This window comes from Equus przewalskii, chromosome 22, assembly GCF_037783145.1.
Source record: "Equus przewalskii isolate Varuska chromosome 22, EquPr2, whole genome shotgun sequence".
Classification (NCBI taxonomy): Eukaryota; Metazoa; Chordata; class Mammalia; order Perissodactyla; family Equidae; genus Equus; species Equus przewalskii.
In genome coordinates this window covers 38288110-38304313 of record NC_091852.1, presented here as the reverse complement: position 1 = coordinate 38304313, position 16204 = coordinate 38288110, and the positions used below count along the sequence as shown (strand labels likewise).

The window sequence follows — 16204 nt, the reverse complement described above, 5'->3', positions numbered from 1 at the left end:
TCCAAAATGCTTCTCCAGAGAAAGAATCTTATATTTATTTGAATTTATGTACAAAGAAAACAGTTACATTTTATTGTGCCAAAGTATTAATTTAAAATTAAAATGTGCTAAAAATGATCTCTCCTTGCCCCATCACCTTCCTCTCATTTGTTTATTTTTGCTTTGTAAACATTATCATGTTCTCCTTTGTTCAGGTAATGTTTACTTTCTTCTTCTGGGTCTGAATGATATGCTACTTTCGATATGGCACTTTTCTCCAGGACAGTTTTTCAAAATATCTTCCAGGGAGCAAGCGTCCCAGAATTAAAGTTGTTTATTTAGCATGCAGATTCCTGGGCTCCACTGAAGGCCTGTGGAACCAGCAACTTCGGATGAGCTCAGGAATCTGCATTTTGACAGGCTCCTTAAATGAGCCTCATGCACACTACAGTGTGAGAATCACTGCTTTCGAGTCTGAAGTATTTCCACTTTGAACAGAAAACTGCTAATAACAACTTATATTAAAGCCACCATACCATGTAGTTCTCTGTTTCTAGAACTGAGATGATGGTCTTCATTTTTTCAGGTTTAAACAGTTTTTAAACACACTAAATAGGAATTATTAACTAATTATTCTCTTTGCTCAGAGTAGCTGGAGTTTTAAATCTCATCTTAAAAAAGGTTACGGTCAATTGCATATGAAAATCAATTAGTAAAAATATGTCTCAATTCATCAGATGAATGCAGGTATCCTTGTGTACTTCCTTCCTGATATTCAGTTGAACCATGGGGTCCTGTGAGAGAGAACATGGTCTGGAGGCAGGAGCACTGAGTTTGACTTGAAATCCAACTCCAATATTTACTAACCAAATGATTCTCTGAGTTCCAGTTTCCTTCACTGCCCAAGGTTGTTATGAAGAGCAAATGAACTATGGTCAATTAAGCCTTTGTAAATTATAAAGGGTTATACAGAAGTAGGAAATTTATAACACGTTTCCTGGATGCTTTTCTTTATTACATGATGGTTTACTGATTTCCATTTTCTGAATATAAGCTCCAGGAGGGCAGGAATGTCATGTCTTGTTCACTTTGTACCCCAGAACCTTGTATCGTGGCTCATAGCAGACACTCATGACTGTGGAACTCTGACTTTATGGATTACTACCACTACATCCAGAAAAAAACATATTTTAAGAAAATCTCTCAGATGAATTACGTGATGTTTTAATTATAGTTGATTCATCCTCAAAGGTACTTCATGTTCAGAAGACAAATATAGAAGGTTTTTTTTTTAAGGCTTATATAAGTATCTTTGATGTGCTACTTGCTTCTAGAATGTTTTAAAAGGTAAGGAGAACAATATCTTAATTAAGAAATTTCCATTATCTTTCAAAGTCCCAATGTACATGTTTTCAGGCCTGTGTGCAAGCATTATAGCTACTATTTCTTCTCAGTGAAACATATAAAAGTGATAGCATTTATATTACACTTTAGAATTTATAAAGCATATTTTTGTATTCTTTCTTTTAACGCTGACAACTACTTTGTGAAGTAGGTTCTTTCTTTTATCTAAAAAATAAAACCAAAGTCAAAGTCATCACTGTCATTTTTATTCCACTTTTTTATCCAATAGCTGGAAATTATTTCACAAGTTCCCATGTCTGGCAGGAATCAGATGATCTTTCTAGATTGCAATTTCAAAGAATTTTGTACCGTTTATGAAGATTAACAGATTACAGGCATACTCACAACTTCATAAATACTTTATGTATCATACATTAAAAAAGATGAGACTTTAGAGTTTCCAGGATCAGAATGAAGTATTTCCTTCCAGAAAATATAAAAGCATATTACCTCATCCAGGACCAGAGCAATGATGACACACGTTGATATGTGAAGATAATGCTGTGAGGTGTGACGAAGGATGTGAACTGTTCCAGCCACATTCTGTCCCCTGGTTCCATTTGAAATGCCTGCAGCTATGAATAGGCTGATTGGAGTCAGAGATACAAACTGACCAGAGACCTAGCCTACAACTCTGGCTGTAACAAAGGCCCATCCTCTTAACCAAACGATCTGATTTCTCTTCTAAAACAGCAATTTACAAAAATGTTTACCAAAAATCTAAAACTACTGCTTACTTTCAAAGTGACTAAGTTATTTCAAGACAGTAGTTGAGTGCCTAATAAAATCTTACTCCTTATATAATTATAATACCATTATCTTTGGTTAAAATTAATTTAGAGAAGTTAACTTGTGGCAATTAACTTCAAAAAAAGGTTACTAACAGCCTATTAGTTACCATGGAGCCATTACATTACAAACAATACACAAAGGAGATTTGAGGCACTTGCCTGGATCCCAGCATCTGTTTGAAAAGTACACTTTTCAAATCAAGACTCAGAGTGTTTGGATACTTCTGAGACACACAACATGGCTCTAACCCCACATGTCAATTTGTTAGTATACTCCAGCATGCTATTTGTCTTGGCAACTTGTGATTTCAAAAACTAACAGAAGATGACTTGTAAGGAAACATCTCTTTTTATATATAGTTTCAGACATCTGGTCTAAAAAAGCAGAGATTTCTGGTTTCTGGGGAAATGAAATATCCTGAGGGAATAACTTAATTCTTATCTGAGGTCATACCGGTAACCAAGAGAAAGGGTCTTCTTATTCCAGTGACCCACATCTTAGAATATATAGATTTTAGACCCTTTCGATTTTTCAAATTTAGCATCTTCCATTTTAGACTCTTTAGAGGTTCCCATGAATAGGAAAAGCTAATGAATCTTACACTCCCGAAAGCAAAGAGGGAGGTAGGGGAAGAGAGGATAGAGATCTATCTTACTCCCTCCTTTTGTACTCTTCTGTTTCCTTCTCAAGGGCAGGAGCAGGGACAAAGTTTGAATGGGAAGAAACTGGCCTGAACTGAAAAAGGCAGTCTGGGTTTAGCAGACTGGGCTGATTCTTCCTCCTTTTCCTTGAGCCTTAGCAAGCTCTGCTCGCTGATTCAGGGAGAAACACGCAGAGCAGTTCTTCAGCGCCCACTTCCTCTTCACTGTTCTTTATTGCCATCCATGCCTGCAAGTTGGCCCAGGAATCTATGTCCTTCAACCTAGGAAGACCTGTTCCTTTACACTAAACTCCTAATCTTCCCAATTCCAGAGGCTTATTAATATGGGGCAGGGGTGTTTCTTTTATCTGATTACAGCAATGAATATTAAGCATGAGTGAGGTTTAATCCTTGGTGAGTTTTCCTCTTAAGTAGGTGATGCCTGATGCAATAGAATGAGCATTGGATCTGGGGTTCTAGGATCTAGGTTCTAGGTGTAGCTCTGCCACTTATTAGATGTGTTTTATCCATTTTAAAATAGAAAATAATGCCTCTTCACAATACTGGTGTAAGAGTTCAATAAAATAATACACATGAAAGCTCTACTGCATGCACAGCCTGGCACCCAACAATAAACGTTAGGTGAATGTCAACCTCTAATTGGTAGGAAGTATAGGAAAGTGTATGTGAGTGGGAAGGAGAGGAAAGCTGGCTTCTAATGTAAATTTTCTACCTTTCTGCTTCCTTCACATTCATTTCCCTCCTGCCCAAACGCTAAGGAAGTAATATATATGAAACTATGGCAATGCAGGTAAACACTACCCGAGAGCCAGCCTTCCCTTCCCTCTTTTCTGTAAGCATCTTGGTGCACTATGGAGTTCAGCAAAAGAACTGTGACCTGGGAAAAGGGTGTGATTTACACGGTGAACCACAAATATTTGAAACCTGAAATCATAAATCCATATATTTGGGAAATAAAACTAGTGGAGCTCTTCTTAACCTAAGTGGTAGGCACACTTGGTGACAACACGAAGGTACATGCCACGCAGGAATACTAAAAGTTCCCTGGTGCTGCTAAAGTACCAGGCACTGCTACAGCATGATAGACACAAAAGCACATTAAGCTAGTGGCACAAATTATCTCCCCAGTGATCCCATATATGTATACATCAATACATTTATATGAGTACTTAAAGACAGCCCTTGTTAATGGCTGCATGAAGGAAAGACAATTAGCAAACAGATCAATATTAAAATGCTGGCTGATTCTCAAGCCCTTGAGTAAAATGCAGTCCTTGAGGATACTGTCACATACTGTCATTTACATGTCATTAAGCCACTAGTCAGCCTGATTAAGATAGAGATTTGCACTTATAAAAAAGTTTGATCTTTTGAGGAGATATTTGTCCAGCAACTCATCATCTCTCTTCTGGGGGGTACCCAGTTCAGTGGACATATGACCCAGACCTGGTCAGCTAGAGTACCCCATCTCCCAGGGCCCACATGGTTGTTCAGGGACTCACATATGACCCAGGCTAAACCAGAGTCCTCCCCATGTTGCTTCTGCCATACCTGTGAGCAAAGACACTTCTCCTGCCCTTTGAGGTTGCCGGCAGCCATCTTGCCAACCATGTGGAATGATGCCATGCCCTGATGGCTCTTGTTTGACCCACTGGATACAGCTGTGCCTGATCAGATCTTCTCTTAAACTTTTTGGTTTGTGAGCTTATCTTCCCTTTTTTGGCTGAAGCTATTTTGAATTGGGTAACTTTCACTTGCATTCAAAGACCCAAGCATAACAATATTGTAGCCACCGCTAATGAATCTGATTTAGCTAATGTTCAACACTATGCTTATTTTTAAATGTGTATAGCAGTTCCAAAAGAGTGTTTTATTGATAAGAATAAGAAAACATATCTAATTCACTGAGTCATTGATCCACTGAATCAATGAATATCCTCCAGAAACTTCATGGGAAATAGATCATGATGCCTCTGTTACCACAAGCAAAACCTTCCCTGTGCCTTAAAAACAAATAAAAGTCATATGCACAAAATTCACAGATAATTTTACTAGAATTTAGTGGAGAGGAGATGATATAGTCAAATTTTCACAAAGAAATCTTCAGATTGAACTCTAGCCAAATAAAAGAAAATTCAAGTTCTTGTTTCAGTCTCAACTGGCCTGGGTACTGAAGTGATGTCCTCTTCTCCTGATGTGCACGTGTCAAGCTGCCAGTTACACGGCCACCCTTTCAGGACCCTAACTCTCTGCATCATGTCTCAGTGATACCAGACACGAATTCTCAAAAACTTCTTCCATTTCTATGGTTTTCCTCATCCAGCTGAGAATGCTGCTGGCGGCTGCAGAACTGTTCACCAACCATATGCTCTGGTCCATACAGCTTTCTTCTTAAACTCTGGGAGAACTCGCAAGGACAGCAGAGTGGCTAAGGGGACAAAAAGTAAAGTACATGGTTGCATCTGGTGCTGCTGCATTTGAAAAGGTCGTTAGATCAAAAGGTGTCAGAACAGAATCGGCTTTTTCTCACTTGGCTAATCTTCAAGACTCAGAAGTCCCTTTAAGACTTACACAGAATTTTAATGGTAGAAACCATTAATAAAGGCTGGGGAAAAACATTTATTTTTTTTTAAAAAGTTACCCTGCAACCAGTTAACAGGAAATTCTGCAAAATTAAAACAAAAACTGACTTCTGGAATGCTGGTGATTTTTTTTTTAATCTGGGTGCTAATTACATAGGTGTGTTTCCTTTGTAAAAATCTACTTATTATTTGGCACTTTTCTACGTGAATATGATTTTTCCATTAAATGGTTAATTAAAAGCAAAAAAAAAAACCCCAAAAAACTGATCCTGTAATGAAGTCAGGTTCATGGGCACAATGGAGTAAGCATGGTAGTACTAAACTATATTTGAACATTACCCACGAGTCTGTGCTTTTTCTCATTTGTCATGGGTCCCTCAAGGATTGATTTAAAGTAGGAAAGTTCTGTGTAATCCCACTATGTAATTTGTTATATATCTTGTTTTAGGATACTAATATAAATATATTGAGATATTATTTAAAATATAATAGTGTAAGGGAATGTAGGTGAGCCAGAGTTACACAATTATTGTGTGTGATTCTAATAGGCCCTTGACTATATAATGAAGTGAACATGTACTTCCTTGACCCAAATAACTATGTATATGGGAGAATGTATGTAGGTTATATGCAAATATTACGCCATTTTATACAAGGGACTTGAGCATCTGTGGGTTTTGGTATGCAAGGGGGATCCTAAAACCCATCCCCTGAGGATACGGAGGGACAACTGTGTATGTCTGGAGTAACCAATGGTATTATGGATCCATGGCCATTAAAATGAGTCGAAACTCCCTGAGGCAAATAAATGGAGGAAATCCTAGCAGCAAGTCTCCAGGGATGGATCAAGTGAAAATAGGTCAAGCCACAGCCATGATTCTCAGTGAAGTTCGGTGGTTGATCAGAATCACCTTCCTACACATGCCTTCCACCTCCTTTGGGGGTAGGGCGAAGGATCAGAACCAGCACATTAGGGAAATCTTGCTTGTTGGACAACGAATCAATTATACCATACTTAAGTAAAGTATGGTCATACTATGATTCAGGCTGGCCAGACGGATTACCCAAGTGCAGGCCAACAGGGAACTTCTCAAGGTGAGATTTCCAGTGCAGTATCCTACAGCACGTCAGGGGCATCAACAACAGCCTCTGGTAGGACCCAGACCCCCAAGTCCCAAAACACATACGACAGTCTCGGGCCATAGAATCAACGCTGAAATGACTTCTCCGATTTGAGTAATAAAATAATGTACATAATTGTCACAGAAAGATTTTCTATGTTTGTGGATCCTACAGTCATAGTTTAACAAATCAACAGAGAAGTATAAAAACACAAAAACCATCTAAGTGCCAGAAAGCATGGGAAATGTCCAATTCCCCTGGCAAAATACTATGCAGCTTTTAAAAATACTATTTATGAAGCCAGTGTAAGAACAAGTTAAATGCTTTTAAAATAAAAAAGTCGGTACTCAAAGTGTCTATGTGTATTTTTTCAATTGTATATGATTATGAATATGTTAAACAACACTCACAGACAGAGGGGGCAAATACTTCTTAGAAAAAGTATCAAAATTGTCTCTGGGCAATGGGACTCTGAATTTCTCTTTGATTCTTCTCTTTACTTTTCTGAATTTTCTAAATTTTAATTAAAATCATATTTTATCATATAATAAAACATTTTAAAACTGTTTAAAAGTTAAATTTAAAGGCACTGAAACTCTTTTTAAATCCACTTTCTAATTCAAAGTGCCATGTTGGTGAGAGCTCCAGATTACTTCTCTAAACCGAACCTAGATGAGGCCTTTCAGAAACCAACACCACTAGAAAGCTGTTCTGTAGCACCGACAATATTGGATGGTTTTCACCTACACTGGGCATAAAGCACAGAAGTAATACCTTTTAAAAGATCCCTGGATTTTGCTGAGAGGACATTTTTCGGGCTTTCCATGATGGTGAATATCCAGTCAATGAACTAGGGTGAAAAATGAAGAACAGTGTCAGTGAAGACAACCCGAATCTCAGTGAGAGATCAGTCACACCCTTGGGCCTGCAGACACGCCTATCAGAGCAGCAGCCCCCAGGCAATACATGTCTGGGTCGGGGAGTGGAGGTGAGTCAGGGCCCAGGCACAAGGGATGGTACAGTTGGACACAGTTCCCTTTTAGTCAAATGACCCAGCAAAGGCAAACCTCCTTCCCCTGCTGAATACCCTGAGAACTGCTATTGGATTTGAGAGTGAGGCAGACATGGGCTCAGAGGGCCTCTTGTGTGCCATGCGCACTCTCTCTCATTATTCTGTGAGGTCCAAAGAGCTTGTGATCCTTGCCTGAGTCCATTTCCAATGAATAGCAGAGTCAAGATCTGAATCCAAGCACACCTGGCTTCAAAGTCCCACAGATTTCTTCACATGATGCTGCCCCCAACCTGGTTTCCTGTGCATCTAGGCCTAGGCTCCAAGGCTGGGCAATAAATAGGGAAACATATCAGATGTAAGCCCCTGTTTCTAAAATAAAATGTGTTTCTGTAAATGAGAACAGTTTGTGCCCGAATGGATATGAAACAGGAAGTTGAAATGCAAGAGAAAAGGCATAAAATAATTTACTAGGTAGAGCCAAGCGTGTTAACTGCAAATAAATCCTGCAAATGAGGTAGAAACTCATGGTACTCATAAGTTTGACTGATCTCCCACGGTGCAGTCAAAATTGTTTCTGAATTAGATACAGGGTAATTTCATTGATGACTGAATGTTGCCAATCTTGGCTCATTAAAAAACACATACATTAGTCATACAGACTAAGCATTTTTATCTTTGGACATAGAAGCTGAGTTGAAGAAACAGTAAAACAGAAAAAGAAAATATTCCCAATTCCCTGCTTTAATTAAAAGAATTTTTTTCTTTGTTTATTTTCTTTTTCTCAATTTTGTTTTATAATATCCTACTGTTAAGTAAATAAATCAAGGACTGCAAAAACATAATAGATGCAGGATGTCTACAACGCAGCCCAAAGTGAACACAGTGTCCCAGGCCAGGAATAACATGAAGGGATAGCACATTTAAATTTATTTTGATTTAAAATGAAACAGAAAACACAAAATTTGGGGCAATAATACTAATGCTTATCAGGTTTAAGAAAACAAACGCATTTTAATTGAGAAGCTCAGTGGAGTTATATGTGGCTAAGGTCCACAGTTCAAATATTTTTAAAGATAATGTTCAGATTTTAAGAATAAGCCACAAAAGGTTAGTTTTAAGCTTTCGACCTCATAAAAATCCAGTTTTGATTAAATGGGATTCAAAAAAGAATCTTCCAATCAACTACATTAAAGACAGGTCCGAGCCATGTATAAGAAGTACAGGAAGCAGCGTGTTTTCATACACTCTGCACGACAGCCAGTAGCCTGGGGAATCTCAATCTTAAAACCCAAAAGGTGTTTCCTACAGTTTGCATTTTCCAGAGGGCGAGGGGGACGGCGTGAGGCCTTTACCCATCTCCCCTCGGAATCTAGCACAGAGCAGCTGGAACATGGCTGTAGGACCGAGTGAGCTGTGGGGAACCTTAAATATGCTACAAGAAGACGGATGCTCCAGACTCACATTTCCCTCGGAAGATCTCCCTGACCCACCCCAGGCATGGTTAATCACCCCCTTCCCCTGCTCACCACCTTATCCTCTGATCATACCATTTTGCAGTCTTGAACTTGCCTTCCTCTCTGTCCTCACTCTGAGATTCTGAGCTCTCAAAACTCACTCATCCTTTCATCCTCAGAATTAAGAACACATGTGCCTTCAATAAATGAAGGCAAGTATAAGCTTTTCTTTCCACTTCAGCCCTAACTGTAAGCAGATTGTTGCTGCTGTCATTGTTGTTGTTTTAATTACTCTGAGCAGTTACCCTGGGCCTGGGCTAGCTTCAATCTCTGAGGCTTTGTATCTGGCCGAGATGTGGGGCTGAGCATAAAAGCCGAGGTGTGATTCGAGTTTCACTTAACTCCAACCTCAATTCTACAGCAGCAACTGCTGAAGAGAAAACAGCTGCCTGCTCTGGTAAGTACGTGGCTGCCAACCTCACCTTCTGGGTCTGTTCCTTCCACGGCTCTTTCTGCAGGAGAAGAGGCATGCTACTGGGAAGGAGAGTGAGAGCCTCCTGCAGAGTGACCCTGTGCATTGGACTGCTGCCAAGGAAGCTTGCTGCTGGCCCAGCCGGGCCATTTTCCCGATGCCATGGCAACCAACTGGCACTGAGGCCAAGGAGGAGAGGGGCAGCGTGGTCCGCCCACGCAACCACTGTGGTTGCAAATATCAGCAACAAGAAGTCCAAAGCCTACAGTGGAAATAGAAACCAAGTTAGGTCACATGTTTAACAATTCAGTGTAAGACATGCTTACATACACAACCCCCATCATGATGCAATGTCATCTTCCCCTTCGGCCACCCCTCCTCCTGCCCCACTGCCACTCCAGAAGAGGAACTGGCCTCAACAGCGAACTCTATTTCTATCCTTAATAAAGAGCCATTTTAGGGCTTTGGAAGGTTTTAGGGATCCTCTTTTCGAAGACTGGCGACCCAACAGTTTCATTATTATTGTTCTAACATTTCAGGAGAAACATAATTTATTTAATTCCTGTTCATACCGAGGTTCAAACACTCCTCAGTTTTGGTATTTTCAAAGAGATTAAAAATTAATTAAGAGTGATACAAGGACATTTAGATTTATCGTTAAGTAGCCAAAACTGATTTTTAAAAATATGTAGTGTGATTCTATTTTTGAACAATAACAAATGACCCTCCACATACATTTTTAGAAATCTGTCTGGAATCCATCCATTTAGATTTTTAGACTAATTTAGACACTAGCAGAAGTGGTGGGAACAAGGGCCACCTCCGACTTGTTGGATTAGTGTGATTTAAATTACACTTTGTTCTGCTTATCTGTGTTTTCTAAGTTTTAAAAGATTTTTGTAAGAAAACAAAGGTCAATAAAAACTTAAAAAAAGAGGACAGATTATGCTGGTTCAAAAAAAATTTTAAAAAGTACTCCTCAATCTCTTAAAATTTGTAATATCACGAATTAAAATTTCAAAAAGACACACAACTCCTTAGAAAAGCGGGGCAGAATTTCAAATCCCAGGTTATGCAAATTTTACACAGCAAACAGGATACTCATGAAACATGCCTATAGAAAAAATCCTACTACTAAAAAATTCACAATGGATAGCAAAATCAAGAAAATTAGCAGAGTAGGAAAGTGCTGTCTTCATTTTACTTATTAATCTTTTTTTTAACTCACCCAATACCAGTGGTTGCTAAACTTTTTTGGGTCATAGGTCATTTTGCAGGTGCGATGAAAACTCCCCTCCAGTATGTGCACACACGCACATAAGTATTGGTGCAAACACAGATTACTTGCATACACTTCAGGAACCTCTTCAAACCAGGTGTTTGAAGCCATGCTCTGGGCCAGTGTGGAGGCCCGAGCCCTGTACCCCACATTCTTTGTGGGATCAAGCCCAAGTACATAGGATCCTGGAATTCCTCTCCAGCTATTGTCTTTTGTGTGCTGCCTGTCAGGAACGTATTCTGTTGAAAATATTTTTCAAAGGGCAGCCAAGGTGTCTCCAAGAGCCTGAAGAACATAGGTTTCCTTGTGACATCAGAGAGTTGTCACCACTGCTTCCCAAAAATAAAAGGAAGGAGGGAAAGACAGCTGCAAGCAGCAACATATTCCTCTTTGGGGAGAGCAGATACAAATTCTATATTTTAAGGAAGCCACAAATTATGCCTCTAGATGGTACCTCATCAAGAGCCGTGTTCTGAACAGAGGTTGACTGGTAAGCAACATTTCTGATGTAACCCATCAGTTCCAAGAGCCACTCCATTCTCTTCAACACGCCTGAGCAAAAAGGACATTTTATTACCAGACCATAGTTTTACTTTGAAATGTAAAAAGATCAGTAATAGCCATCACAACTAAAGCAGAATACCTGGTGAGGATTCCATGCCACTGTTCCACGGCCTCTCGCAATACCTGAGACTTGTGATAGCCCTGAGAGAGCTCTTTGACACTATTCATGTCAGATGACCATATTTTGGTCTTTATTTTCAAAAGCTAATTCATTCTTCAAACCTACCCATCTGGTAGTGATAAAGTGCATTTATTGGAGTTTCTCTCTCAACATTAAACACACTAGGAGAAGCGTGGCATGCCAACTGGCTAGTAATGTTAAATCTTGGATAATTAGTTGTATTTATAGACATCCTTTGCTTCAATATTCGCAATTTATGCCAAAATCACAGAGAAAATCTATCCCAAAGACACAAAAAGAAAAAAACCCCAGCTATTATAGAGTAACTGGAGAACAGACATCAGCATAAATATTGATTTTTCCATTTCGATTTTTTTAAAATGAGGATTCCTGGTGCAGTAAAGACTACTTGGGAAGGCTTTCAAAATTTAGTGAATAAGAGGAAAATGGGGAACTAACTTTGAAAGCTAGCTAGTTATAACCAAGGCAATATCAAATTTATCTCAGTTTACTTCACGCATCTTCATACTTAACTGGGAACACTTACTAGATTTCTTCCTGATAAATGCACTTCTGATTTAGAATTAAAAATTCTAGTTTCTTATCACAAGTTCATTTTCCATTGGGCAGACACTACTGCAGATACAAGACAACTATCTCAATTGCTGAAGAGGAGCATGAATCAAAATTTCCTTTAGTCTTTTTTTTTTTTTTTGTAAAGGTATGCTTTTTGGTGAGGAAGATTGGCCCTGAGCTAACACCTGTTGCCAATCTGCCTTTTTTTTTCTCCCCAAAGCCCCAGTACATAGTTGTATATCCTAGTTGTAAGCGCTTCTAGTTCTTCTACGTAGGATGCCGCCACAGCATGGCTCGATGAGCAGTGTGTAGGTCTGCACCCACGATCCGAACCGGCAAACCCCGGGCCACTGAAGCACGGCGAGCGAACTTAACCACTGCACCACTGGGCCGGCCTCCCTATACAGTCTTGAAAAGAGTATTACAGTTATGTTTGTCAACTTTCTCTCAAAACCTTAAAGGTACAAGAGATGGGAAAACAGGGCACAGAAACATGAGTAGCCTGCCTCAGGTCACAAGGGCGTCTCAGCCACATCTGATCCACTTAAGCCAGGTGCCATTCAGAACCTGAATGGAGACTCGAGATATTATGAGCATCTGACCAAAGGTAAGGGAGGGGAAAGGGGGGAGCTCCCTTTTCAGATGATTAGTAAAGTGTAAATGTTTAAAATGGTCTAAAAGTTATGCCATATGATTCATCAGCAGAGCTTCAGGCCTGGAGCTTCTTCCGGCTTGAGGATGCAGTGAGGGTGTCCAGGTTTCATTCTTCTCACCCCTGAGAAGTTCTTCTGTAGAATAACTATTTAATTTTGTTCTTGCTTTTTTGTTTGTTAAATGACCAACCAAAAGCCATTTTCATGAAAACATCAGGCAGAATCGATGGACCTCCTGTCTTTTTGGGAAACTGAAGCAGGCAGAATCAACCTGATAAATTTGTTTATATCCTTGAGGGCATGGAGGTCCAAATACAATATAAAAATCAACAGAACTCATTCCCATCTCCCAAGAGTGGCTGTTGTGAGCTGTAACTGCCCATTTCCAGCCAAGGTGCTCCTCATTTGATGTAACAAGGCCTCACCTGTGTCAAGAAGCAGTAAACTAGTTGTTAAGTTGAGGCAACAGTTGCAGTTTAAAAGGGAGGGCAGGCGGATCTTTCTGTTCCCGTGTTCGCCCCAGGCGGGTCTTACCTGTGTTGGCATGGCTCACAATCCGTGCCTGGTATAGGCTGTGCAGCATCATCCAGGCCAGTGTGTCTTGTTCATGGTGCTGAACAGCAACACTGAGCATGTCAGTCAAGCCCATCAAGGGCAATCGTCCTTGAGAGACCAAGTACAGTCGGACAAAGGTGGCCTTTTCTATGCTGCTCTGCAAAACAGCAAATTGTTCAGTTACTATTAAATTAACTGAAGTCATTATAGAACATCAGGGCAAGGGCAAAACAGAAAGGGTGAGTCTGAAGTTGATTACTATTCCAAATGCTGGAACTGTTCATGCCTGGCAGCATGTGACCTATCTGCCTGAGTGATGTATTAAAATGTAGACACACACACAGAGTTGTAATGTCACCTCCTGTTCTCTCATAATAACCATAAATGATTTCAGGGGGTAATTGGTGATGATATTTAGTGAGAATACACAAATAATAATAACAACAATGATAACTAACAAATACAGTACTTATTAAGCGCCAGGCACCATTCTAAGCACTTAACATGTATTAAGTTGGCAGTTCACAAAGTATGGTACACAGACCTCTGGGGGACCCCAAGACCCTTTTAGAGAGTCTGTGAGGTCAAACTATTTTCATAATAGCACCAAACTATAGCAATATTCATGTATTTTTCACTACCACTTGTAATTTTTTTAAAAGCTAGTTTCATTTAAAATGTCCTTGTGAACAATAAAAATTACTAGCTTTGTTAAACTTTTGCCCTTGAGTACATATCTTTTTAATATTCTGTATGACAAAATGGGAAGTATGCATAAAGGACTTCAGCTGCACAACCAAGTATGCCGGTTGTCTCAAGAAAAAACACTTGTGAGATTGAGTTGTGAGTTGAAATAGCCACTCTTTTCATGGAACACCATTTACTTGAAAGAATGGCTGCTGGACAAACTATAGTTACTCCAACTGAGCACTTGACAGATTATGTTCTTAAAATTGAAGGAAGTGAGACTGTCACTTCAAGGAAAACACTTGACAGTATTTGTTGCCAATGATAAAATCTGAGCTTTTAAGCGAAAATTAGGTTTCTGGAGAATGTGTATCTGCTACTTGGACTTGGGCAGCTTCCCAATACATAAAAGACTTTCCTGATGAGGGTCTTGATGATATTTAAAAATAAAGACGTTTTGATATTATATAAGGAAATGGATCCACATTTGGAAGATTTTTTAAACTCAGTGACTCAATATTTTCCAAATGACCAATGTATGATGTTACAAAATTATGCATTGGTAAAAGACCCAGAGAGCAAGGTGGACCAATGGATCCTAATGTAACACAGTCTGTGGAGTATCTGGTATGGTCTCAGATTCCACAGTGCAACAAACCTGCAATAAACTACCACTTGTTGAGTTTTGGTGCAGTATCAAAGAAGGAATCCACAATTATCTGAGAAGACAATTAACTCACCCTTCCCCTTCCCACCTGCACATCTGTCATGAGGCTGGAGTTTCTTCACACACTTCTCTAGACAATGTCACAACGACTAAAGCAGCAGCTGTGAGAGTCCAGCTGTCTTCTACTAAGCCAGACATTAAAGAGATTTGCAAAAATGCCAAACAATGCCATCTTTCTCATGAATTTGTTTGTTTTTTGGAAAATACTTCTTCTTATTTATGTTAAGATACAATGGGCTTATTATTATTACTTTTAAGTAAATATTTTTTAAATTTCCTACTTTTAATTTCTAATATGGTTAATATTGACAGATACGACCCATATAAATAAAAGTTCTTTGTAGTCCTTAATAATTTCTAAGACACTGAAGCGGTCCTAAGACCAAAAAGTTTGAGGACCACTGTATTAACCATTTAATTCTCACACCAATCTTATGCAGTAAATTACTATTAACATTCCTCCTTTTCAGATGAGGAGACTGAAGCAGAGAGGTTTAGTAACTTTCTTAATGTCACATAGCTATAGGTGGCAGAATAAGAATTGGAACCCAGGGCCAGCCCAGTGGCGCAGCGGTTAAGCATGCACATTCTGCTTCTTGGCGGCCTGGGGTTCGCCAGTTTGGATCCCAGGTGCGGACATGGCACCACTTGGCATGCCATGCTGTGGTAGGCGTCCCACATATAAAGTAGAGGAAGATGGGCATGGATGTTAGCTCAGGGCCAGGCTTCCTCAGCAAAAAGAGGAGGACTGGTAGTACTTAGCTCAGGGCTAATCTTCCTCAAAAAAAAAAAAAGAAAAAGAATCGGAACCCAAGGAGTCTAAGCTCTTCACCACTACTTTATTCTTACCTCTCTATTCTTCCCAGAAATGAACAGAAAACACTGACATCAGAACACTATTTAGAATGTTCTAGAGACAATGTTCTGATTAACACTTTAGGAACCCAAGTGAATAACAGCAACCATTAGTGCTAGCTACTACAAAGTAAACTAGATGCATTACTTACAACTATATTGCATGAGTATAATAATAGGATATAATAAATTATACGAATGTAATAATTACAGTAATAAATAATTACTGAGTACTTGCCTTGGGTCAGGTACTTTTCCAAGAACTTAACGTGGATTAAATCATTTAACTCTCAAAACAGCCCTAGGAGGTAGGCGTTATTATCTTCCTTTTATAGATAAAGAAACTGAGGCAGAGAGAGGTTATAAAACTTAACCAAGGTAACATTGCTAGTAAATTAGGGAGCTGATTTCAAACCCTGGCAGTGAGGCCCCAGAGTCCATTCTCTTAAGCATTTCCTTATACTGCTGGTCCCTGCTTAAAACAAACTAACCTCCAATATGTTGATATTCCCGATATACTAACAGCGGTTCTCAAAGCTTAGGATGCACATAATCACCTGCAGAGACTGTTAAAACACAGACTCCAGGGCCCCACCTCCAGAGTTTCTGATTGAGGATGCCTGGAGTGGGACTCCAGAATTTACATTTCTAACCAGTTCCCAGGCTGATGCTGCTGGCTTAGGGACCACATTTTGAGAGTCATTGCTAT

The 16204-nt window shown here is 39.4% G+C and overlaps 1 protein-coding gene across 10 annotated transcripts in view; it reads right to left on the bottom strand.

The window, feature by feature from the left end:
* Window positions 1-1567: 1567 nt before the first annotated feature.
* The window catches only part of FOCAD (focadhesin), a 270485-nt gene continuing 255848 nt past the window's right edge, over window positions 1568-16204 (bottom strand). For 8 of the 10 annotated variants that reach the window (XM_070589694.1, XM_070589692.1, XM_070589690.1 and 5 more), the window contains 5 exons: window positions 13206-13383; window positions 11212-11309; window positions 9489-9740; window positions 7315-7390; window positions 1568-5264 (listed from right to left, as the gene is read on the bottom strand). In XM_070589694.1, coding sequence (XP_070445795.1) covers window positions 5191-5264; window positions 7315-7390; window positions 9489-9740; window positions 11212-11309; window positions 13206-13383 — 678 coding nt within the window. In that variant the 3' untranslated portion in view covers window positions 1568-5190. The remainder of the gene's footprint in view (window positions 5265-7314; window positions 7391-9488; window positions 9741-11211; window positions 11310-13205; window positions 13384-16204) is intronic. The other 2 variants (XR_011531312.1, XR_011531311.1) reach the window with 1 other exon arrangement.